Source organism: Dendropsophus ebraccatus, chromosome 1 (assembly GCF_027789765.1).
Source record: "Dendropsophus ebraccatus isolate aDenEbr1 chromosome 1, aDenEbr1.pat, whole genome shotgun sequence".
NCBI classification, from domain to species: domain Eukaryota; kingdom Metazoa; phylum Chordata; class Amphibia; order Anura; family Hylidae; genus Dendropsophus; species Dendropsophus ebraccatus.
The window spans coordinates 135,922,845-135,947,426 of NC_091454.1; the positions used below are offsets into that span (position 1 = coordinate 135,922,845).

General features: G+C 39.9%; 1 protein-coding gene across 1 annotated transcript in view; it reads right to left on the bottom strand.

The window, feature by feature from the left end:
* The window catches only part of KCP (kielin cysteine rich BMP regulator), an 86,140-nt gene that overhangs the window by 3,294 nt on the left and 58,264 nt on the right, over nucleotides 1-24,582 (bottom strand). Inside the window, exons 32-53 of the mRNA XM_069979439.1 lie at nucleotides 22,687-22,863; nucleotides 21,070-21,155; nucleotides 20,220-20,310; nucleotides 18,264-18,346; nucleotides 18,009-18,182; nucleotides 17,470-17,649; nucleotides 16,933-17,203; nucleotides 16,434-16,516; nucleotides 13,097-13,190; nucleotides 11,427-11,600; nucleotides 9,962-10,044; nucleotides 9,725-9,845; nucleotides 9,556-9,638; nucleotides 5,059-5,158; nucleotides 4,459-4,547; nucleotides 4,018-4,120; nucleotides 3,791-3,933; nucleotides 3,068-3,240; nucleotides 1,853-1,964; nucleotides 1,270-1,371; nucleotides 590-754; nucleotides 160-457 (exon numbers count right to left, since the gene is read on the bottom strand). Coding sequence (XP_069835540.1) covers nucleotides 160-457; nucleotides 590-754; nucleotides 1,270-1,371; nucleotides 1,853-1,964; nucleotides 3,068-3,240; nucleotides 3,791-3,933; nucleotides 4,018-4,120; nucleotides 4,459-4,547; nucleotides 5,059-5,158; nucleotides 9,556-9,638; nucleotides 9,725-9,845; nucleotides 9,962-10,044; nucleotides 11,427-11,600; nucleotides 13,097-13,190; nucleotides 16,434-16,516; nucleotides 16,933-17,203; nucleotides 17,470-17,649; nucleotides 18,009-18,182; nucleotides 18,264-18,346; nucleotides 20,220-20,310; nucleotides 21,070-21,155; nucleotides 22,687-22,863 — 2,985 coding nt within the window. The remainder of the gene's footprint in view (nucleotides 1-159; nucleotides 458-589; nucleotides 755-1,269; nucleotides 1,372-1,852; nucleotides 1,965-3,067; nucleotides 3,241-3,790; nucleotides 3,934-4,017; nucleotides 4,121-4,458; nucleotides 4,548-5,058; nucleotides 5,159-9,555; nucleotides 9,639-9,724; nucleotides 9,846-9,961; nucleotides 10,045-11,426; nucleotides 11,601-13,096; nucleotides 13,191-16,433; nucleotides 16,517-16,932; nucleotides 17,204-17,469; nucleotides 17,650-18,008; nucleotides 18,183-18,263; nucleotides 18,347-20,219; nucleotides 20,311-21,069; nucleotides 21,156-22,686; nucleotides 22,864-24,582) is intronic.

A 24,582-nucleotide genomic window follows, 5' to 3' on the forward strand; every position in this document is an offset into this window, starting at 1 on the left:
AAATCCTTTATGCAGCAAGATGGTTGGCTCTCTTTTGTGCTGCTAAATGTAATCTGCGTTAGAGGCCCCAATCTGTGCACCCAATTCAGACATGAACCAAACCTTATTCCTTTGTTTTTGGAGATTTAGAAATAAAATAAATAAATAAAATGTAATTACCGCATAATGCTGGAGATCTCCATTGTAGGATGACTCCGGCCTCTCTGCACTCTGATGCGTAGGCTTCCAAAGCATCACAAAGACACTCATCTCCAGCCCCGCAAGCACACAGGTCATAAACACACGAGGCAAAGAACATCTCTGGAGGCACAACTCTGTGACATGGCTCAAACACACTGGACTTCAGCAATTTACAGCGGCTATTGGCTTCTTTTCTGGCACGATATCCAGCCTGTTTACAGGGATCCACATCCTGTCCATCCCAGCAGCTGGTAACAGAGTCATTACCACTTTGTACCTGGGCACAATATACAGCAGTGATTGTGACACTAAGGATATCAACTGTAATACTTCACTTGTTTTGTTTTCTTTTACGATAATGTAACTACTTGGACAACACCCTTTTTATGTCTAGTTTAGATAAACTTACCCTCCAGCTGTTCCCAAAAGCAGCTTCTGAAAGGAGGATCTGGCCCCTACGATCACGCATATCATCCTGAGGATAATTGTTGAAATTGCCACATAGACCACATAAATGATCACGATATGTCCCTGGAACACTGACCTCTAGGTGAGAACGTCCGTTCCACTGCACCTGGTAAATGTGAATCCAAAATACAGTAGTTAAAGGGGTATTCCACTCATTTAAAACTTTTAATATGTTGCAACCCTGGCAGAAAAGATAACAAACATGCTACTCTTACACCTCATATTCTTACCTGTCCTCCTACGGTATCTTTGGGTCCCCGGCTAAACAATCCTGCCTCCACTTCTGAGACGGACTTGACTTGGCAGGAACAGTCTGCTCATCAGTGATTGGCTAAGCGGGCTGTGACTTCCAAGACAAGAACATCCTGGAAGTGGAGGAAGGATTGTTCACCTGGGTAGCCGAAGATAGCGTAGGACATCAGGGGAGCAAGGAGAGGTAAGAATAGCCTGTTTGTTATGTTTGCCAGGGCGGCAACATATTAAGTGTAAAATACCCTTTTGATTCCACCATGATTCCATCTTAAGAGCCAGTTCCTGGCTTATACTAGTTTTGAGCTACATAAGAAATGCACAGTATGTGCACATGGTGGCATTCTTTATTGTGAGCATTTGTTTCAATACCTTTACTCCAATGTTACTGTTCAGCAGAATAGTGTTTGTTTTCCTCTCAATGTAAATGTATGGCTCTTTTAGGAATGGCAGCTCTACAGTCTGGTAGTCAACCTGTGAACACAAAAAGACTGTAAATAAAGATTCACAAAAGTGGTCAGTGATATTTCCCATATACACATTACACCCTAAAGGACCTTATGTCATAAGAATGCATCAAAAGTATATTTCATAGAGTTCCTCATAGTTTATGTCACAATTGGCAGGGTCTTTTGTCCTTATCTACCAGTCTGCCTGTGCACCAATTCACCTGCTGGCCCGCCCCACGGCAACAAACCACTTTTTTAGCATAGTGATTTAATGTCAAATTACACAGATACTTACCTATCCTCAGCACCCCATGTGCTGTGTGGGGAGATATCAGCAGATTAGACGAATCTAACACAGTACATGGGGCATTGAGGAAGAAGAATGATTTCCCTTTGAAAATACAGATTTGTGGCGGGTGTAGTGTTGGATGGCATATAGGGAATATTGCACAAAGGTATTAGTATTGATAAAAAAAAAGTCAAATGTTCTTGATCTCATTACTTACCATTACTACCCAGTCCTGAAGGAGCTGCACTACTGCATCACCAATCAACACAGTCACTTCCTTTGTCCATGACACCCCTCGCTGTCCACGATCATCATTTGTCACATGGATACTATGAGGACATTACAAGAGTTGTTAGAATGATCCTCTTCATGTAAACTGTATGGTATATTTTAATTATATATATATACACCCTGTTTAACCGAAAATAAAACATCTTCCGAAGATAAAGCATAGTGCAGGATTAACAGGAAAGCTTAAAAAAGGCATCCCCCTCAAAATAAGGCATCACCCAAAAGTAAGACCCCCGCTGCCACTCCGGGGTGGGGGGTTAGTAGGAGGGAGTAGGTTTGTTTTGTCTGGTTATGCTGGTTTGTGATAACAACTACTATACAGTATATAATAAATCTTCTTAATTCTTGTTCAACTATAAGTTTTTATTCTTCTTCATGGAAGAATAAGGCATCCTGTAGAAATAAGACATAGCGCATGTTTGGGAGCAAAAGTTAATATTAAATTGACACTATCTTATTTTCGGGGAAACACAGTATATATATATATATATATATATATATATATATATATATTACATTGGAATTTAACAAGTAATTATTGTTTTACATAAAGTGACTTATAAGACTAGAGTTTGGACATACCGGGGGCAGACTAGGGGGCATAAGGAAAAACCCTTGGGGTTTTGTACTGCTGTTCTGGTTAGATTGATACCATTAATGCTTCGTTTACATAGAGCAATAATCGCCCGATCGTACGATTAACGATTTCGAAATAAAGTTTTTTTAATAACGATCAGCATTTAGATGGAACGATATATCGTACAGAAAATTTGTTTTGCGATCGTTTTGCGATCGCTTAAGCCTATCTCGCACATAGGTAAAATCGGTGAACGACTGTTTACACGGAAGGATCTGCGAATTTTTTGTGAATGACGAACGATGATTTAAGAACATGTTCAAAGATCAAAATGAACTATTTCTCTCTCGTTGTTTGCTGCGTTTACACGTACGATTATCGTTCGAATTAGATCGTTATTTGCACGATAATCGTTCCATGTAAACGCAGAATAAGAGTATGATACCCTTGACATGGGATGTAAAGAACATAGATATGGAATTTATTGGTGATAAGTGACAAATTATATACTGACACGATGGGCTGTTTAAATCTGGACCTCATTGCTCAGAAGCTATCACTCACCTAAAGTCTCCTCCTTCACAGTCTTCACTCAAGACATATGTGCAGCTACCTTGGAAATGGTACATCTTTCCATCAAAAGTTCTGTAATGTGGGTCACCAAAAGCAATACAAGTGGCTGGACGAGGGATGCAGTGTGGACAGCACATACCAGGTATCAGGGCTGGAGTCTCATCCTAAGAGAGAGGAAGTTCCAGCTATGTTATCTTGAACCATTTAGAATGTATTCAGAAAGAGATGGAATAATGAAATAAAAATTTCTGCACTGAATTCCTATTTCTTGGATTACATGACAATAAAAGGATAATATTCAAAATAACATTTGAGTGGTATGCCTTGAAACACGGCCTGTTGTGTCTAAATGGGCTCTCAAGCAGAACATGTTGTTACCTTGGTTGTAAAGAAAATTCAAATAAGTAGGGGGCCTATTTGCTTCAGACAAATAATCATAATAATAATAATTTCTTTATTTATATAGTGCCAACTTATTCTGCAGAGCTCGTCATCTCTCAGATCAGTCCCTGCCCCCCTAAACTCCACATTCACAGATCTGTATGTTTTGGTTTGTGGGAAGAAAGCAATGCAAACCCAGGGAGCAAATACAAACTCCTAGCAGATGTTGTACTTGGTTGGATTCAAACCCAAGACCTTGGTGCTGTAAGGCAACAATGCTAACCACTGAGCAATCAACACATTTTCATGTTGGGAACATATGCTGGTACTCACGGCAGTGCAGGATACTTGCGGACACCTCTCACTATGGCAGTGCACCTCCCCAGAAACACAGGTACAGGCTGTACATTCATCCACTTGCCAATGTTCATTAGAAAGATATCTCTGGCCTTGATACCAACAGGCTACAGCTGGAGCTGTTATAACAAGAGAATACTTTATTATTAATATAGATTGAAGAGTTTTGTCTGCTAAAACAGATATCAAATAACAGTTTTCACCTTGACAAACATGGCAGCATGTGCCCGACGTCTTGACTTTGAGCTGCCCTGGTTGGCACTGAATAGGGGGACATTCCTGTATCTGACAGTCAACATGCCCTAGCTGTGAAAAACAGAATATGGACACATTATGGGATCTTATAACAATGGCCCAGATAAGGCAGCACAAACGTATCAGACAACCTTAGATCTGGTGCATTTGAAGACTGTTCATCCTTGTTTTAACTAGGCAGTTAGTAAATTTCCTGCAATGTTCTAAAAAGTGCGGATGCCAGGATTATAATGTTGTTAGCAAGATCCCAAAGTGCTGATGCCAGTATTATAATGTTGCAAGAACGAACCCACAGTGTTCCCTTAGACCTCAGTGCTAGGGACCACAGCACAAATCCTTAACCATAGAACCCATTGATTTTAGCATTAGTCCCATATTTTAATACTTACAGTACATGTACAAGTAATACATGAATCCTGCCTGTCTGTCCATGTTTCTCCATCTGGAACCCGTCGCCCTTCAATCTCAACCACACATTCTGTAAGAAAAAAAAAAGAGTGACAGATTTATCAATCTTTTTTGCTACATTTTCCAACATTTATTTCAGTGATTAAAAGTGGTGATAAGTTAGTAGGTGCATCATATTCCCCAATCAGTGTATGCTGTTTGGGGGAATACAGCACATGCTATAGTGCAATAATAAACTGTTACCAGGTTTACACTGGTAAATGGGTTGCACAAACAAACAATGCTGTGTTACACCTCAGGCATCATGCTGCAATACAACGGAGGCAATTGGGGTCGGACTGTTATCCATGCAGTTGCCACAGCTCAACAGTCTAAAAAAATATATCTGAGATGGATTTCTTTGTGGTTTGTAATATAACCCCATATTAAATGTGATGCATGCCAATCCTTGCAGTGCGACATGGTGATATTTGGTTATGTGACCCATGTTGCAGCCAAAGTTGCCTTAATCAATAAAACAACCATAAAAGTATGCAGTAGGATAGATAATCAAAAGCTACGTCTCATCGCCTAGTTCTTACCTTTGCAAACAGGGCAGCATGATCTTGGTGGGATGATTTGTTCTGAACGGGGACAGCTGAGAACGGGGCATGGTTTGTGCTCACATACCCATGTCAAATCCTGAAGCAATAGCAGAAGTTAGCAACTATGCTATTGTAGCTTTCATACTACCATATTGGGGCTATATGGAGAGATTTTGTAGCATGCCTGTTTTAGTCCCAGGTATAGTCCATAGGAGTAGGCAGGTGCATGTAATTACAGGGTCTGTAATGGCACCTTCACAAGTTTATATGATCCCACTGTATCTCAGAATTCATCCTCTATTGGATGTTATATAACAGCGTGTATTTTATTGCTCATGGGAAAACCAATTTCTGTAATACAGTGCTGTGCGGAGGATTCATATGGTGGCACACCGAGTGCTTATGGCTCTGTAGCACTGATCTGTAAAGACTATGGGGGACATTTACTATCGAGTCTTAAAGTGACTGTACCACCAGGCCCAGGCTGAAGCACAGGAGGCGGGCCAACCCAACCTTAGTGGGAAGAAACCCCAGCCCCTCCATGACGTGACTCCATTAGAATAAATGAAACCCTATCATAGAGGGGCTAGGGTTTCCTCCCACTAAGGGTGGGTCAGCCCGCCTCCAGTGCTTCATTCTGGGCCTGGTGGTACAGTCACTTTAAGCATGCCATTTTTCTTCAGAATATTCTTTTGTTTTTTACCCAGCCAGATAGGACTAATTTAATAAAACTTAATTCGCACATGATACATATTAGCACACATCACAAAATATGTGAATTTTTGGGGCTAATACTTTTGCAGATTTAAAAAAAATGCATCTAAAAAATATTCGCCCCTCGAATACTGGTTTATTAATAGAACTTAGCTCAAAAAATGGGAGCAAAAACCATATATTCATCAAAAAACACGGACAAAACACTTGATAAATGCCCCCTATGTGTGTTACCACAAATCTAAATGCTATTTCTTGGAGGTCAATTCTTATTAATTCAGCTCACTTTAAATATTGTTACAAAACTCTATTTTTACCATATTTATCCCGTCCCTGTTTTATATACTTTGTGCCTGGCCATCTGTGCGTACACATGCCAGGTATGTGGCCTTGCACAGTTGGGCAGACCTGTCCGCATACTATGCTGTCCTTACAAAGAAAAGCACAGTTTGATGACAGATCCACTTTAAGGCCAGGTTCAGACTATGTAACTGTGCGGCTGTATTTGCGGCTGTAATTGTGCGGCGGTATTTTTGGTGGTTCATGCGTACGCTGGAAAGTATAGGATATACGGCTGCACAGTGCACACTATGTATGAATCTACGGCCCGATCGTAAACGGACCCGTAAAAAATGAACAAGACCATTGTTTGCGGCTGGAAACGCAGCCGTGGATTGACAGGCGGTCCGTACGGAGTACTTCAAAATTAGCCGGCAATGATGCCGAATGCCGATGCCTCTAATAGTTAATATATTAAATTAATAAAACACATTTTCTTTGTAATAAAGTCCCTTTCGTTGGTCAATAATTTAATTCTAACAAATCCATCATTTTGCAATTAAATATACTGTTAAAATAAATAAATATATAAATAAATGTATATTTATATATATATTTATTTTTTGACAGTATATTTAATTGCACAATGATGGATTTGTTAGAATTAAATTATTGAACAACGAACCTGAATTTATTTCATCGAAAATGTGTTTTATTAATTAAATATTAATTAGTACAGGAAGCTCCATAAGCCGTTAATTCATATTGCCGGAAAAAGAGCATTCTGTACTAATCATCACTTTACTTTAATGAAAACATCAAACGTTTCTTCTAATTATGTTATCACAATAGCATTATTAGAAGAAACATTTAGAATTATATGTGCGCTCAGCTGATTGGCTGATCGACTGAGCGCACATATAATTAGCGGGTCCGCAGTACAGTGACTTCATTGTGCTGCAGACCAGCGAAGAGACAACATCGGGGTGAGTATAGAGCTCTCCCCACCCCCTCCCCAGCACTGCACCCCTCCCAGCAAGGAAGGGGGGGTCAGTTAACCCCTTCCTTGCTGGGATGGGTGCAGTCTGACATCAGTCTGGCCCCCAAGGGGTTAAGAGGGATGCAATACATCCTCCCTTAACCCCTTGGGGGCCAGATTGTAAGCAGCGATCTGTAAAGATGCTGCATACTGTAAGGTGCACAACACCGCTCACAATGATGGGTGTTGTGCTCCTGTTTGTGTGTTTTTTGTGTGTTTCTCCCTTTTTGTTTTTCAGATATCGGTATCCTGGGGATTACGTCGGATTCCGTGGACTACGTCGATAACCAGCGTTTTTTTATTATTTTTTTTAATAAAATGGTCAATGAGGGGTGTTGGGGTGTTTTTATTTGAATAAAATTTTTTTTTTACCTGTGTCTTGTCTTTATTTCTTTACTTTATAGACTTAGTAGTGGAAGCCGTCTAATAGACGGAATCCATTACTAAGTTGGGGCCTAGTGTTAGCCGGTATAAAATGGCTAACACTAACCCCCTATTATTACCCCAGTACCCAATGCCACCAGGGGTACTGGGAAGAGCGGGGTGCCAGTGGTCCCGGAGCGTCAAAATTGGCGCTCCTGGACCGGGCGGCAGCAGGCTGGTAAGATTTAGGCTGGGGAGGGCCTAAACCAATGGCTCTTCCCACCCCGGTGTTACCAGGCTGCTGTCGTTTGGTTTTTAACCCGGCTGGTTATAAAAATAGGGGGGACCCTATGCGTTTTTTTTAAATTATTTATTTATTTAAAAAAAAAACAACGCATAGGGTCCCCCCTATTTTTATAACCAGCCGGGTTAAAAACCAAACGACAGCAGCCTGGTAACACCAGGGTGGGAAGAGCCATTGGTTTAGGCCCTCCCCAGCCTAAATCTTACCAGCCTGCTGCCGCCCGGTCCAGGAGCGCCAATTTTGACGCTCCGGGACCACTGGCACCCGGCTCTTCCCAGTACCCCTGGTGGCATTGGGTACTGGGGTAATAATAGGGGGTTAGTGTTAGCCATTTTATACCGGCTAACACTAGGCCCCAACTTAGTAATGGATTCCGTCTATTAGACGGCTTCCACTACTAAGTCTATAAAGTAAAGAAATAAAGACAAGACACAAGTAAAAAAAAATTTTTATTCAAATAAAAACACCCCCACACCCCTCATTGACCATTTTATTAAAAAAAAACAAAAAAAAAAAACGCTGGTCATCGACGTAGTCCACGGAATCCGACGTAATCCCCAGGATACCGATATCTGAAAAACAAAAAGGGAGAAACACACAAAAAACACACAAACAGGAGCACAACACCCATCATTGTGAGCGGTGTTGTGCACCTTACAGTATGCAGCATCTTTACAGATCGCTGCTTACAGTCTGGCCCCCAAGGGGTTAAGGGAGGATGTATTGCATCCCCCTTAACCCCTTGGGGGCCAGACTGATGTCAGACTGCACCCATCCCAGCAAGGAAGGGGTTAAGTGACCCCCCTTCCTTGCTGGGAGGGGTGCAGTGCTGGGGAGGGGGAGGGGAGAGCTCTATACTCACCCCGATGTGTCCTCTTCGCTGGTTCGCAGCACAATGAAGTCACTGTACTGCGGACCGGCTCTTTATATGTGCGCTCAGCCGATCAGCCAATCAGCTGAGCGCACATATAATTCTAAATGTTTCTTCTAATAATGCTATTGTGATAACATAATTAGAAGAAACATTTGATGTTTTCATTAAAGTAAAGTGATGATTAGTACAGAATGCTCTTTTGCCGGCAATATGAATTAACGGCTCATGGAGCTTCCTGTACTAATTAATATTTAATTAATAAAACACATTTTCGATGAAATAAATTCAGTTTCGTTGTTCAATAATTTAATTCTAACGAATCCATCATTGTGCAATTAAATATACTGTCAAAAAATAAATATATATATAAATATACATTTATTTATATATATATTTATTTTAACAGTATATTTAATTGCAAAATGATGGATTAGTTTAAATTTAATTATTGAACAACGAAAGGCACTTTATTACAACGAAAATGTGTTTTATTATTTTAATAGATTAACCATGAGAGACATCGGCTATAGTGCAGAGGATCGCAAACCCCGGTAATAGCAATTCATGTAAACTGTGTTCCCTGCTTTCCCAGATGCATCCAGAGGTGTTTGCATCACTTTCTTAAGATTTTATTTGTTATTTTTAGTTGAACCAGATTTCCAAGTAAATGACCGTATGTTTTCAGCCGCATGTCTATTTTTTCCCACGGCCGGAGTTTCATCCGCACATTTACAGCCGCATAAAAAATACAGCCGCACAGTTACATAGTGTGAACCTAACCTAAATGAAAGCATTACCCTATAAGAGTAGTAGCTCCTGCCCTATAGACATTCTTCAGACCTCCCCAGGTATTGTGGCAATTTTGGCATACTGAAGAATGGCTTATAAATACTATTGCTATCTGGAATGTTATTTACACACCTTACATTGGCACATGTAACAAGGGTCGTTCACAGCTTGTATCTCACTGCCCACAAGTAGATCCGTACAATTGCTCAGAGCCTCTGAAAATTAGATAAAATAAAAGGATTCAAAAACTCAGATTGTCAAATTATTCATCAAGTAAGGTATGGTAGTGGTTAAGACTTACGGGCACAGCTAGGACAGCACTGGCCAAAAGCAGGAGGAAGAATTTGATGTCGAGGACAATCCACCAAGCTGGGGCACTGCTTCTTGCTGCATCGCCTATACTGACGACCATCTAGTAAACGCTAAATACAGCAATAAATAAAGTGGGCTCATTATAACAGTCTGTAACTAAGCATGCTATATAAACCAATCAAGCTGAAGTTGTAATAATAAAACATATAATATGTCCTCCTCTCACCTCACATGTGCAGATTTCACAAGGGTCATCTGATGGATGAAAACTGTCTCCTGGAGAATATACTTTTTTGCCTGATATACAATCTAAAGGACAAAAAAAAAGATATTTTTAAAGATTGTGATTATAACACAACAAATGATAACACAAAACAAATGATAGAGAAGTAAATATAAAACATCTGTACTAATGCTGTACTAATGATGTGTTTCTATGCCACATGTGTATTTCTTCCATCTGACTTTTCCTTGTTAACCAGTAAGGGTACATTATTACGGAATCTGCACGGAAACTCCAAGCAGATCGCGGGGACGGCCTCCACTTGAGGTTCTGCCCATTCCATAGACTGCAGAGCTACAAGCGTAGGCCATCCGACAGAATCTGCTTGAAGTTTCTGTGCGGATTCGGTAGTGTGAATGTACAATAAGGCTATGTTCAGATGCTGTAAAAGACCGGCCGTTCCCTGACCCGGCCGGGTCACCTAACGGCCAGTCTCTGAAAAGATCATCCCATCCGGATGATGTTTAACACCGCTAAAGATCAGAACTCCCCACTGCACACAATGGAGTGTGTGCCCGGAGCCGCTCGCTCCATAGTGTGCACTGACATGGTTTTCTGCGGTCGCTATTCAATGAATAGCGGCCGCAGAAAACTGACATGTCTGTTGTTTGCGGCGCCGCTAGGCATCCCAGCCGGAGTGTATACTATGTGTATACACTCCAGACGGGATTTCCTCAGCCTTCAGCACAACGTTAGTTCCGTACTGATCATGGTCGTTGCAACAACGGCCGCGATTACTGCGGAACCTACGTTGTGAGAACATTGCCTAAAACAGGAAAACTCCCCCTGCTCAGGAATATTAATTCCTTCGTTGCCTGGGACCATTGGAGATGTTGGTTTTAATCCCATCTTCTCAGACAAATAGAGCTGTCACCATTAACCACTTAACTTCTCTAGACCAGTGTAAATTGCCATCATCTACCAGCGATGTCAAACTCAGGCCCTCCAGCTGTTGCAAAACTACAATTTCCATCATGCCTGGACAGCCAAAGCTTTAGCTTTGTGACCTACACCTACAGACAACTAGGAGACAAATTTTTGCACCAGAGCTAATAAATTCTAAGGGCATGTTCTGATAAACTTCAAAATCAAAGTGGAATCTGCTGTGTTTGCCCTGCGGGCTCACACTACTCAAACTAGCAAGGTTTTCTGTTATAATGTATGCCAATTTCTTGCCCAGATTATACTAAGTGTGTCAGCCTATGGTAGACCATGTCCTAACCTTACTAAGCAACTTTTTGATGGGGTAAGGTGCAGGTGAGGCTTTTTTAGACCAGTGGTATAAATTCATCCCCAAATGATTTTGCTAATGATACTTTGAATTGAGGATACAAAAGGTGTCAGAGAATTATAACTCGACAGCTTATTCTTTTCACATCACAATTTTTGTTTACACTGCGTCTCCAACCTGCACATAGTGGACAGCATTCTCCCGGCAGTGTTATCTGGTTAGTGCAGGAAGTGATACACTGCACCTTGGAGCAGGTGGTAACTCCATCTACACACATGCAGGACATGCAACGGTCCACAGTGGAAATCCAGTTGCTGTTGTCTTTGTATTCTCGGCCATTATAGACACAACCTGCAATAAACAATCATCATTTTTAGGCAAAATTCTTATATTACAGCAGCAAATCTAGTCTAGTAGGAGCAAGTCTAGAGAGTTGAAATGACAGATTACTGTCATTTGGGGTCATTAGACCTGCATTTGGGCTGGGGATTCTGGCCATACAATAGAGACAAAAATACAACCATATTAAGCTTGTGTGAAACCACTCTAAACCCCTAATATAAAACATTAGAAGATGCCATTCTATAACAACAATTTAACCTGCACCAGACTGAGCTATGTCATGGCATGTCATCTTTCGGTACCTATATTAAATGCAATATGTTTTCTGATTAAATGCTAGTGACTAAACATTTTTGAATACGCTTCATCTAATACATTAATATGTTTATTATAGACAATTACATGATCAGGACAGGATCAAGGTAACGCTTACACTCTTATGACAACTCTTTGAGGTGCTGTGATTTTGCACAAATCGGGGCAAAACTACAGCCAAGAGACAATTCAGTAACATAAGAGAACATACTGAGGGACCTTAGCATGTGACTATGATGTCATCACAGGTCCTGTAGAGTCTGCACTATGGAGGAGGAATAATAAACTACAGGTACGTGGAAAAGCGACAGGTAGAACAATCAGTGAAGAGAGGGGGGCAGGGTGACCTGTCTGGGGTGGGGGCAGGGGTATTCAGGGTGACCTGTCTGGGTGGGGCAGGGGGCAGGATACACGGTGACCAGTGTGGGTTGGGGACAGAGGGGGACCAGTTTAAGGTGGGGCAGGAGATATTCAGAACTTAGAACGCTGCAAAGAAACATTCCGAACTCAGAATGCTGCAAAAAAAAAAACATTCCGAACTCAGAACACAGCGAAGAAACATTACGAAATCAGAACACAGCGAAGAAACATTACGAAATCAGAACACAGCGAAGAAACATTCCAAAATCAGAACACAGCGAAGAAACATTCCAAACTTAGAGCGCTACGAAGACACATTCCAAATTAAAAAAAAAAAAAAACAGAACAGAGTCATATGAGCAGTGTATGTGTGAGGACAGGGGGTATTAAGGGGTATGCTTGAGGTGCGGAATACTGTTGTCAACTGAATTGGGAGGGGGTAGTGCATTATTTTATACTTTATCCCCTTGATGACACCCATCTCCAGACATGCACCATAGAATAACTTTACACTGGGACTCAAGCTGGAGATTGATCAGGAAACTCCGCCTCCTAATTCACAGGTACAAACAGTGGGGAGCGGAGACGATGGCGCCTCTGTTAAGGTATTTAGGCACCAAATACAAAATTGAAGTAATTTAGAAAGTGAAACGTGAGCACAGTGCTGCTTAATAATCATTTTTCTCAAAACATAAAATATAACATTATCTATCCCATACTATGAGCAACACACTAGCGTTGCTATAGCTACAGTGGGGTGGGGGGGGGCCCGGCTTGGTGAACAACTCGGGGCCTATGGTAAAGTTAATCCGCCTCATCATAAGACTTACCTCTGCAGCGAGGACAACATGCTCCTGGGTCTGTCACCTGCTGGGTGCAAGGTAGTGGGGGACATGTGGGAGGATCACACTGTACGTTTCCTGTCTGAAAGGGAATAGCAGATAGCATCAGCAAGCTATCCATAATGTGTTCAGAGGAATATTACATGTACTGCATTTTGCCTTCCAGTACTGTATATCCTGTCACTGGATTGTTAACAGAAGTTTTCCTGTGACATATTTAGTAATAGGAAGTTACATACAAGCCCATTTTTAAAAAAATATTTTTATTAGATTTTTCAAATGTTATCTATAACAATTACAGTTACATATCAAAGGAAGACATAAATAGGATACAATATAGTTAGTTTGAAAACAATTTTGCTATAAACAACAATAGAATCTAAAGAACAAAAATTAATGCTCTACAGGATAGAAAGAAATGTAGATAAAGAATCTCTATCCTTAATATAATTAAGGAACTCTGAGTACTCCTAGGGTGCCCCTTGCCTCCGCCGTCTGATACCAAACAGTATTACAAAAGTGTTTCATAACAGCTTCCCTCTCCTCCTGCGACATAACCTTTATGAGAAAAAATTTCCATTTTTTAATGAAATTTTTTGTGGAAACATCTTTGTTGCGGATTGCATCCAGCATTTCCCAATGAAGAGTTTCTTTAAGCGAGGTTGTTAGCTCAGAAATAGTGGGAAGTGTGTCAGAGATCCAGTGGTTTAGTAAGCCTTTTAAGGCCAATAACAGAGTAAGATGAATACATTTTGAGGCTATAGGTTTTTCAGAGGGATCTCCATCCCCGGCCACCACAACATGAAAAACATAACTGAGTAGAGTTAGAGGTATGGATTCATTCCATGTATTCTGAATAAAGGTTTGTACTAATTGCCAGTATGTCTGAATTTGAGAACAAGACCAAACACAGTGTAATAAATCTGCGCTAGGTTCTTTACATTTTGGACAATATGTCAAGAAATCATCTGGCATGGTGGAGTAAGAAAAGTTAAAAGCGTAAATTGCCTTATGGAGTAGCCGGAAGTGGATTTCTCTCAATTTCACACTGGGAGTGGCTGCAGTAACATATTGGATGCTATTTAGCAATTTTTGTTCCAAATTATCTGTTTGTATTTCTGCAGCCCATTTCCGAAGAAAAGGGGGAGGAGATTTGTGTAAGGAATCAACACATATCCTACGGTATATTTGTGAAAGAGATAAGGTGGGAGAAGAATTGGAGCATAGAAAATCAAAGTCATTAGTTTTTTCTGCCTTCGCACAAGATTTAACTCTATTAATAGCAAAAGAACACAGTTGTTCAAATAAAACCTGGTGATGGGGAGGGATATCATACATGTCTCTAAATTTTTCCCAAGATAACAACTCTCCCTTATCTGAGTCCAGTAAGTTACTTAAGTCAGTGATTTGTTTTTGTTTCCATACCATATAGTCAGGATTGATGTTACCATGTAGAAAAAGGGGATTGTCCCATAATGGGAAAAACTTAGAAAGACTAAATGGAAGTTTTTACAATTTTCTTAAAGCTTTCCATGTGGCCACGGTATCAGTGATAATAACATTGTGTTTTAAATGTGAGGGTAGTTCTGAAATAGAGAAGTGAAGAAGCGAAGCCAAAGGCCAAGGAGAAGAAAGAGCAGACTCCAAGGAATAATTAGAAAAGAAAGAAGTACCGTTAATCCAGTCTCTGATGTGTCTGAAAATGGAGGCCAAATTATAGAATCTGATATTAGGTAATTGAGCACCACCTTTATGTTTGGGGAGGCTGAGAGTATCATATGCTATTCTTGGTCGTTTTGACCTCCAAATAAATTTGGTGAAGGCTGATCTGAGTCGAGAAATATCGACTGTTTTAGTAGTAAGGGGATCATTTGTAAGGGATACAATAATTTAGCAAATGACATCATCTTAATAAGATGAATACGGCCTAAGATTGAAAGGGGTAAATTTTTCCACCTATCAAGTTCTTGTTCAATTTTTTGGAAGATTGGGATATAATTTAATGAGTAGAGAGAAGAAGGGGTATGTCCAATTTTAATTCCTAAATATAAAAGGTGTTGTTTTGCTATACCTATACCTTCAGGGTAAATATGGGGAGCCAAGTGTGGTATTAAGGGTAACAATTGGCTTTTAGTAATATTAATTTTAAAACCAGAAAATGAGCCAAAGTTTTTCAAGATTTTTAAAACACCAGGGATGTGTGATGTGGGATTTTCTAGGAATAATAAGGTGTCATCAGCGAAGCAAGCTATACGTACTTCTTCACTGCCTACTTGAATGCCTTTAAATTCAGGTGTCAGGGGAAGAAATCTAATTAAGGGCTCTAATGCTAAATCAAAAAGAAGGGGGGACATTGGGCAACCTCATACAAGCCCATTTTATCCAATACACTAGGAGTATGTCACAGAGCGAGAGAGAAGGGATAAGCAGATTGATATAGAAAAATCATTCAGTATAACATGATTGAAATCTTCGCTCATGAGTCCAGTGGGTGATGCCACCAAATGGCTGTCAGTCTTACCTATATGAGCATTCACACAAAAATAGCTGTCGGTCATTGATTAGGACCATCCACCGAAAGGGTACATTCACATGTACTTAATCTGTTGTGGATGCTTCAGATCAGATCATATTGCTGAAATCTGCAGCAACAAATCAGCACCATCAAATATGCAGCATCAAATGCACATAAGATTGAGTACAATGTGTGTGACTAGTGGACAACTATCTGACCGTGGGGGTTTCGAGTTTCCTGTTAGAATGAAGCGGTGGCGTGCACATGTGCCCCGCTGCTGCCTTCATTCTCTATGGCAGCCGGGGAAAACAACTGAATTCTGTATTCAGCTATTGCTGGCAGCTTTCATAGAGGGTGAAAGGAGCAATAGCATGCATGCCCTACCTGCTACTCTATTCTAACAAGAAACTTGGGTCCCATTCTTAAGATCAGTGTGAGGTCTGACCCTGGATAGGGGATACCTTTGCCAGATGGTAAAACCCCTTTAACAACATAGCAGCCAAAAGACAAGGTGCATGGGGCCACGACTTCACTGTATCTCTTGTATGCATCCAATTTTATATGGACTGATATAGAAGTATTTTTTTCCGTAAAATATACATAATATTTTCCTTATTATTTATATTGTGGAAACTGATATGCAATATATTTACAAACCTAAGAATACAGCTTGTACTACAGTGCTTCCTGTAATCCATCTTTCATTTTTTATATAAAGTAACGTCTTAATGTTTACTGGTAATTCAGTTGAAGTTATTTCAGCTACAAATAGATATGATTTAAGCATAGGACAACCTATCTGGTACTTACTGTACATATACACTGCAGACATGGATCTGAGGCGGGAACCCAGCGAGCACCATCACTATACTCTTTTCCTTCATAGTGACACACTAAAAAGAAATTACAAGCACAAATGTATTACTGTGCAAATGTTAATGAATGAGAGCAATACTTTTCTGATAGTTTATATACATTGTGGAGCATCGATCAAGCTTTTTGGGCCTTTTTTTCTTTTTTTTTAAAGAAGTAATTTATATGTAATTTACATATGTAAATCTTCCTGACACCAGTTGACTTAAAAACATTTTCCCTTTTAACCCCTTCAAGTTGCCATGTTCTCCCATTAGACACATGCCAAATTAAAGACGGGATACCCAAAGGAATAAATCCTAAAAACTGAGGAAGGTTCTCTTATTAGCAATGAACTATTTTTGAGGCTTATAAACATGTTCAATCCATTCTGACTCATCACTAGTAGGTGTTCATTGATGCCACTTTTTTCTATTATTCTGCGGCTCAGCTTTACCTGGGCACTCCATGCAGCATTGGCCAGGCTTGCTGATTGGGTTGGCACAGAAGACTTGAGGACACACTACATGGGTGCATGTAACACTGCCTTCCACACATACACAACGGAGGCATGGGTCAGACACAGAGGGAAATGTCTGATGGTTAGAGTATTCTTTGCTCTCATAGAGGCAGCGATCACACACAGGACAGCAGGAGGACAATTTGGAGGGCACTGGATGGCTGCAATCTTTTTCACATTTGACACGTTGGCATGTAACCATCTCATTCTAAAAAGAGAAGAAGCATTTCAGTTTTATAGAAATTACAAATTTTTAGCTACATTTAGCTACGTTAGGTTAGGCCTATGTTAGGCTCTGTTTGTGCAATAGATACATAGAGAAGGGGTATAGTTAATATAGAGGGGTAGAGGGGTATATTATGTTCTTAATAAGACCCTGCACCCTTCACTTTAAGCATTTTAGGCAAGTTATAAAATTAGCTTTTTTCCTCTAAACATTCTCATAGCAGTCACATTTTTATACTATCAACTCACCCTACAAGAACACTGGGTACAAATATCTCCAGGCAGTTGGAAATTTTCACCATTCTGAAACACCCGTCCATTGTGCTTACATATTCCTGTGCAGCGTGGGCAGCACTCCCCTGGTGGAGTCACTGGGTGCAAACAAGACACTCGTGGGCAAGGAATAGACACACAGGTCACTTCTCCTTTCTGAAAAACACAAAGAACGTAAATAGACATTACACGGCTTGAAGTGAAAAAGAGAACATGATGTAAAATATAGTAAAGTCAGGTGCTTTCAATATAACCAATTCTGGGCCACTGTAAACTGCACATAACGGTTTGATGATGGTCACACAGTTATATTTGTTTCTGTTCACACTAATGTTTTTATCATTGATATTTAGTTTCATTTTCTATCAAAAAAATAGTAATAATAATAGTATAGTAAGAGATATGTCTCTTCTATTACTAGTATATTTCCACAATTTTTCTGATGGCATTTTGTTTTAGTTTAGAGTTTTAGCAGTATAACAGCATAGCGTGATAAAGAAGTGTGGATTGCTAACCTTGCATGAGCAGCGATTGCACTCATCATCGGGATCAGGAAAGCTCTCTCCATTGACACAATCCCGTCCATTATAATTACAGCCATCGCACACAGGGCACATGCAGGGGTCTTCACCTGGATGAGGACAGTTTGCTATATCACATGGCCGAGGACCACATGTGACATGGCCTCTCTGAGAAGCAAAACCATCAACTTATTTTTGTTTGTTCTTGTCTACTAAGTGACTTTGACGTCTATGTGCTCATTTACTTACCATACATCGGCACTGCTCACATTCATTTTGTGGTGAAGTGAAAGAATCACCATCATTGTAATTATGACCTTGAAAATGGCATCCTAATAGCGAGAAGAACAAAAAAAATGTTTTTTTTTTTGCAAATTTTTTGCTGTGTGGAAAGTCTGCTGCACATACACTGCAAGTTTGTTGCAGATTTTCCTGTTGACTTTTTTAAACTAAGATAATCGGAAGTAAATTCTACAGTAAAAAATTGGTAACAAATTTGCATAATTTGGTGTAGATATGCAGATTGGAAAATAAGGCCCTATAACACAGGTTTATTATCAAGTTATCAAGTGTAATAGGGCCAGCAATCAGCAGAAGAAGCAGCTAATCGGGCACTTCTAAATGGCTGAGCCATGTAATAAGATCAGTAAACAAGTGCCGATCAGTGAGATCGGTGCTTGCTTACTGAGTAACTAAAGTCCAATACAGCCTTAAGATTTGAATTATCTTCTGGTAAAGGTAGCCTTCCTATCATCAGTCTAAGGATAAATTCACACAATGTGAAAATTCATTAAACAAAGGTCATAGTTGCAGTTTTGCAACCACGGACGTTATTTATTGAATTGGCCAATCGTATTGAAGTCTATGGAATCCCGGCCACAGTGATTTCAAGTGACCGCACAAAAAACTGACATGTCAGTTTTGTGTGGCTGCTATTCATTGAATAACGGCCACACAAGGCTGACAGAGCAGACAATGTAAATTGCAGCCCCAGCCGCACTTTACATTGTCAGCTATGGTTAATTGGAATGCAGGCACGCCCGAATGTGTCCGCATTCCAATTCAAAAGAAATGAAGTTCACAGACAGTGGCCATTCTGTGACAAGGCCAGGTCACTGAACGACCGCTGTCATGCTGCGTGTGAACCTGGCTTTAAAGGAGTTTCCTGGCTAATTTTTTAGTGCCTGCTTTTCAAAGCTAGTTTCTGTAAATGTACATTTTATCTCTTATAGTACAGTAGTGGGTTGGCTTTTCGTGGTGTGGTGTTGAAATTCTGCTCAGGTGTCACCCCTCCCCCCATTTTCATGCATCTCCACTCACAACATGAGTCTCAAGTCTCAAAGGTTGGAACATGACCGAAAAGAATACTTTTTGCTTTCCCCACCTATAGGCCATGTCTGTATTTACTGTTTTTAGTGAACTAAAGTGTCACCGTCATTTGTGTTAACATTTGCCCCACAGATTGTAATAGAGATAACAAGCCAGGTTTGACTGACAGCATACTGCTGCACACTCCCCCTCCCAGCTGTATCTCGGGTTTGCAGCAGGTCTCAGGAGTATCAAAAGTTACTACAAATAAAAGTAATGCTTTAAGGCCATGTTCCCACAATGTAAAAATAAGAACAAATAACGGCCGTTATTGCACAATAACAGCCATTATTAATGATCATGATCCTTAATAATGGACATTATTTAGCAACAACAGACATTATTTGCCCTTATTTTTACATTGTGGGAACATAGCCTAAATGAGTATTCCCATCTCAACTAATATGGGTAAACTTGTAGGGCTTTGACAAGTTCGACAAGTTTACAATAGTTGAGATGAGAATACACCTGATCATTTACAGAGAAAAATGTTATAATGTGGGCTTCTCAATACAAGACTTCACAAAATTTAAAGTATCACTAAATTATTCATAGTCATTACTTGAGGTATGTTTTAACTGATCCCTTATACAGTGGCAACTGGTTTAAATTACAGTATAATGTGCTGTACATTGCACAAGCATTGCATGTAATATATATTGACTCTCTATTGAAATATAAAAATCCAAAAAGTGTATTTCCCACAACAGAAAGTATATATACTATATGTGTTCTTTTTATATTGTTATTATCTGTGATATATGTACTACATTTTAAATTTACAGTAAATATAACCTAAAGACAAATAAAATCTATGCACTGCATTTAGAATCTCACCGTGGCACAGAGGACAGTCACAAGGTCCAGTTACTGGATGTGGACAGGTAGCCAGAGGGCAAAGCTTGCGTGCACACTGTACAGATCCTGCCTGAATAAATCAGAAGACATTGCACTCAGCACTTTGCATGTTCAATTCTGCCATTTGATAATAAGATTTACAGAAGAGATGAGCAAACCGAAGTTCCCAAACTGCGTTTCATTACGGAATTGGCAACTAACCAAATTTTTTAAAAGTTCACACTGAAAGTTGATTACGTTTAAGGACAAAAATTTGTTGCCAGTATACTCTGTCCACAGCTCTCCTGTGTTAAGTTAGTCAGCAACCTGTCAGGTTATGTCAGGTGGCCTGTTGTAAAACCGTGTCCTGCAGCAGAATAACTGTCATTGACAATGACACTTATTCTGCTGCCAGACACAGTTTAATAATAGGCCAACTGATGTAATCGGACAGGTGACTGACTGATTTAACTTCACCCAGGAGAGCTGTGGACGTTGGTGGACGTACAATGAATCCTTGTATTAACTATAACGAATTCAGAGAACACTATGCAGAGAAACTCCCCTCCACATTGTTCCCTTGGGCCCCTACCCATACACAAATGTAACTGTACTAGTGCCCTATGAGAACCAAGCCTCAGTCAGGAAAGATGCTCTATAGTTTCAGTAACAATATATTCCCTTACTGTTCTGTAATGAACTTAAGAATTTCAGTTTAATGCTCTACTGTTAAACTAAAAACAAAGTACTAGTTGAGTGGTGTAAATAAGGAGTCGGGGGATAAGCTTGCATCTACTCTTTATGATATGATGAGACTGTACACATTCCTTGTGCTGGGACCTCAACTTACCCTACAAGTACATTCTGAACATGCTGGATTTAAAGGGTCAGGAATAGACTGTCCGTTAATCAGTTCCAATCCGTTATATGTACATCCTGTTATAGGAAACATGAAAGGAAAAGGTATTAGGGGGGGGGGGGGGGACAGAATAATTAAATTAGTGGTAAAGTAGGTAAAGCAAGTATTGTGACACCATCAAGATATTCTAGAGCAGCATAAAAAAGGGTTTTAGAGATTTCTAAGGACCAGAATGACTTCAACACTGCAATGCAGAGCAAGGTCACTACTTGAGTTCAGTTGTTCGGAGATTTTGTTTTAGGTATCTGCCAGTGGTATACATCAGAATATTGTGAAAACAAATACCCATAGGTTTATATGTACCAGTTGGTTTGTTTTATGCTAGTAAACAGTGATCTCATAAAGCTTATGTTGGCATATCTTTTTGACACTATCCAAATGTATACCAGTGACAGAGAACTGAATTTGTGATGAATATGGGGCCTTAGCTGTTCTGTCAAGTGATAGTCTTGGCGTAACATTGGGCAGGATTTCAACAGGGTGTAAATCAACCCATGGATAGATAAGGCTAGTCATCCTGATTTTAGACACCTCTTTTTATCTTTACAGACCCTTTCTGAAGCCTTTTTGTTAATATGTAAATGAGGTCCATGTGCCCAGGGGGTGTTCCCTAGCACAGTAAAAGCCCAGGCAAGCTTTCCAGGTCCACTGTAACTACTCTTCTCTGTCAGTTAAGTGGTGAAAAATGTTGGTTAATTCCTAATTCATTAATAGTGGCCTCAATAGATATATATTCATACACATCTATCATCTACAGCATAACATGTTCATTAACTATAATAGATGTTATAGTGGAAAAACTTCATTAAAGGGGGACACTGGCTAAAAAAATAATATTTTTTCTTTAAATCAACTGGTGCCAGAAAGTTATACAGATTTGTAAATTACATCTATCTGAAAATGCCTGTCCTGGCTGATGGACTGGCCACTCAGCCAATCAGTGACTGGAACACCGTCCCACCCCAGTCACTGACTGGGTGAGCAGCCTGCCCATCAGCCAGGTCTTGATGTGAGCAGCACCGGGGATCCCGGAGCCTGGAGGTAGTCCTGGAGTGGTGATGCGGGGCTGAAGAGGCACGGGGAGAGGTGAGTTAATAATCTGTAACTTTCCTCCCGTGTCACTGCCTTTTTTTATACCCTATCTGGGAGGCTGCACTTCTCCTTTATATAGAAGTAATTTACTAATTTGTATAACTTTCTGGCAATAGTTGATGTAAAAAAGAATATTTTTTATACCCGGAGAACCCCATTTATACAGATAATAAACTCAAAGAAGCCATCACAAAATATTCCTTTTTGGATGTGTAAATATAGGGTCTAAAGCTGTCATGCTTTATTACACAGACAGTGTAACTTTATGATGCAAAGAGTGCAACACATAGATATGTACTGTAGCAGTTGCCGGCTGATGCAATACACTGATATAAAACAAGCTCTATTGGTTTTAGTGAGATATTATATACATGCAAAAATGAGGCAACAAAGTGGCAGGGATATATAATTGCAAATAGCGGAAGCCATATAAAAAAACCTAAACTTTTCACAAACCATCACAGATGGGACAGCATTTTCCTGGTGGAGTACTAGGGTGAGTGCAACCAGCTTTATAGCAAGGCTTTTTATTGCATGTAACAAATCCATCAGCGCAGACACACCGACTGCACGAATCCTGTGGTGATGAAAACTCCTGACCATTCAGATACACCTCCCCCAGATACTGGCAATCTGTGGATTAAGCACAAGCGATTGATTCAAATTCAATGATGTTCACACAATGTTATATACATATCATATGTTAAAATAATGTGTAAGCTATTTTGTTCTGAAATGTACATTTTTTTTTAAAAACATACAAAACATTAAACATTTATGACAAGTATTATCATCTTGGTATATTGTTAATAAAGGGTTAACATAGAAACATAGCAGACTGTCGGCAGAAAAAGACCACTTGGTCCATCTAGTCTGCCCTTTTAGTATTTCCCTTATTTTAGGATCTTCAGTTATTGTAGATTTACCAACCACATCTGCTGGAAGTTTGTTCCAAGCATCTACTACCCTTTCAGTACAGTAATATTTTCTCATGTTGCTTCTCCTCTTTCCCCCAACTAACCTCTCACTGTGTCTTCACAGGACTTCCTGTTTTCTGACTCTGGCTACGTTCACACAGAGCAAAAGGGGCGGATTACGCGAGCAGAACTGAGCAGAAATGGCAAAACATCCCCGCTTTGCAATTGATGGAGATGCACTAATTTCAGAGGTATGTATGTATGTACAGTATGTATGTATGTTTTTTGGGGGACCCTTTTGCTGAGGTCATATGCTGTGTGCATGCTGACATTGTAATTTCTTTCTTGTTGGCCCCTGGTATCACCTCCTTTGGGTTGTCTTGGGATTTCCCCACCCTTTTCCCCCCATTTCCACGCTGATTCAGCGCGTAATTTCCGCTTGTATTACGCTTGTATTATGCGCTGAATATGCGCGTATTCCACGCTGAAACAGAAAATCAGAGCCCTATTGATTTGTATAGACTTCAGCTAGCGGAGAGCAGATTAGCCGCGGAACTTTTAGCAAGGAAATTCCACCGTGTGAACTGCAGAGCAGAATTTCCATTCAACACAATGGAAATTAGCTCTGCACCTATTTTAACGGCTGAAATTTCAGCGCTGATTCAGCGCAGAAATTCAGCTGCTTTTGCTCTGTGTGGGGGAAAAATAGTAAAAAAAACAGGAAGTGCTGTGTTTTCCATGATAACTAAAAAAAATTATGAATGCAAACTTGCTTTATATCACATCTACTGTTGATTTAAATTTTGAAAGTTATAACGACAGGTACACTTTAAGTCTTTCCTGATATGTTTTATGTCTGACACCCTCCACCATTTTTGTACCACATCTTTGGACCCATTCTATTTTATCAATATCTATTTTTATGTAAGGTCTCCAGAACTAGACACAGTATTCCAGATGTGGTCCCACTAGAGTTCTATACAGCAGGATCACAATCTCTCACTCCTACTGCTGTATTTCACATGACAAGGCTCCCTCAGGGCCTCACACCCTAAAGATATTATCAATTATTAAAGAAAATTGTAACACTATGCAGAGAGAAGCATTGTCCCAGAACTGGATGGAAGAAGAAGGTAAGAACCGACAAAGCCAATGGAAGGTTGAGACACAATAAAAATGAGACAAAGTAAACAGATGCTTCAGTAAAAGTTAATGATGGTCTACTAGTAACAAGGAAAGTAAGAAAAGGAATTGAAGGAGAACCTGTAGCCAATCGGAAAAAAAAGTGGGATGTTGCTATTATTCAATAGCATAGGGTGCCCTGATTACACACCTTTTTACAGGTTCTTAAAAGGAAACTAACAGCAGGTTTGAAAATTCTAACCTGCTGTTATGCTTCCATAGCACTCAGGATGCTAAGAATGAAGGTAATATT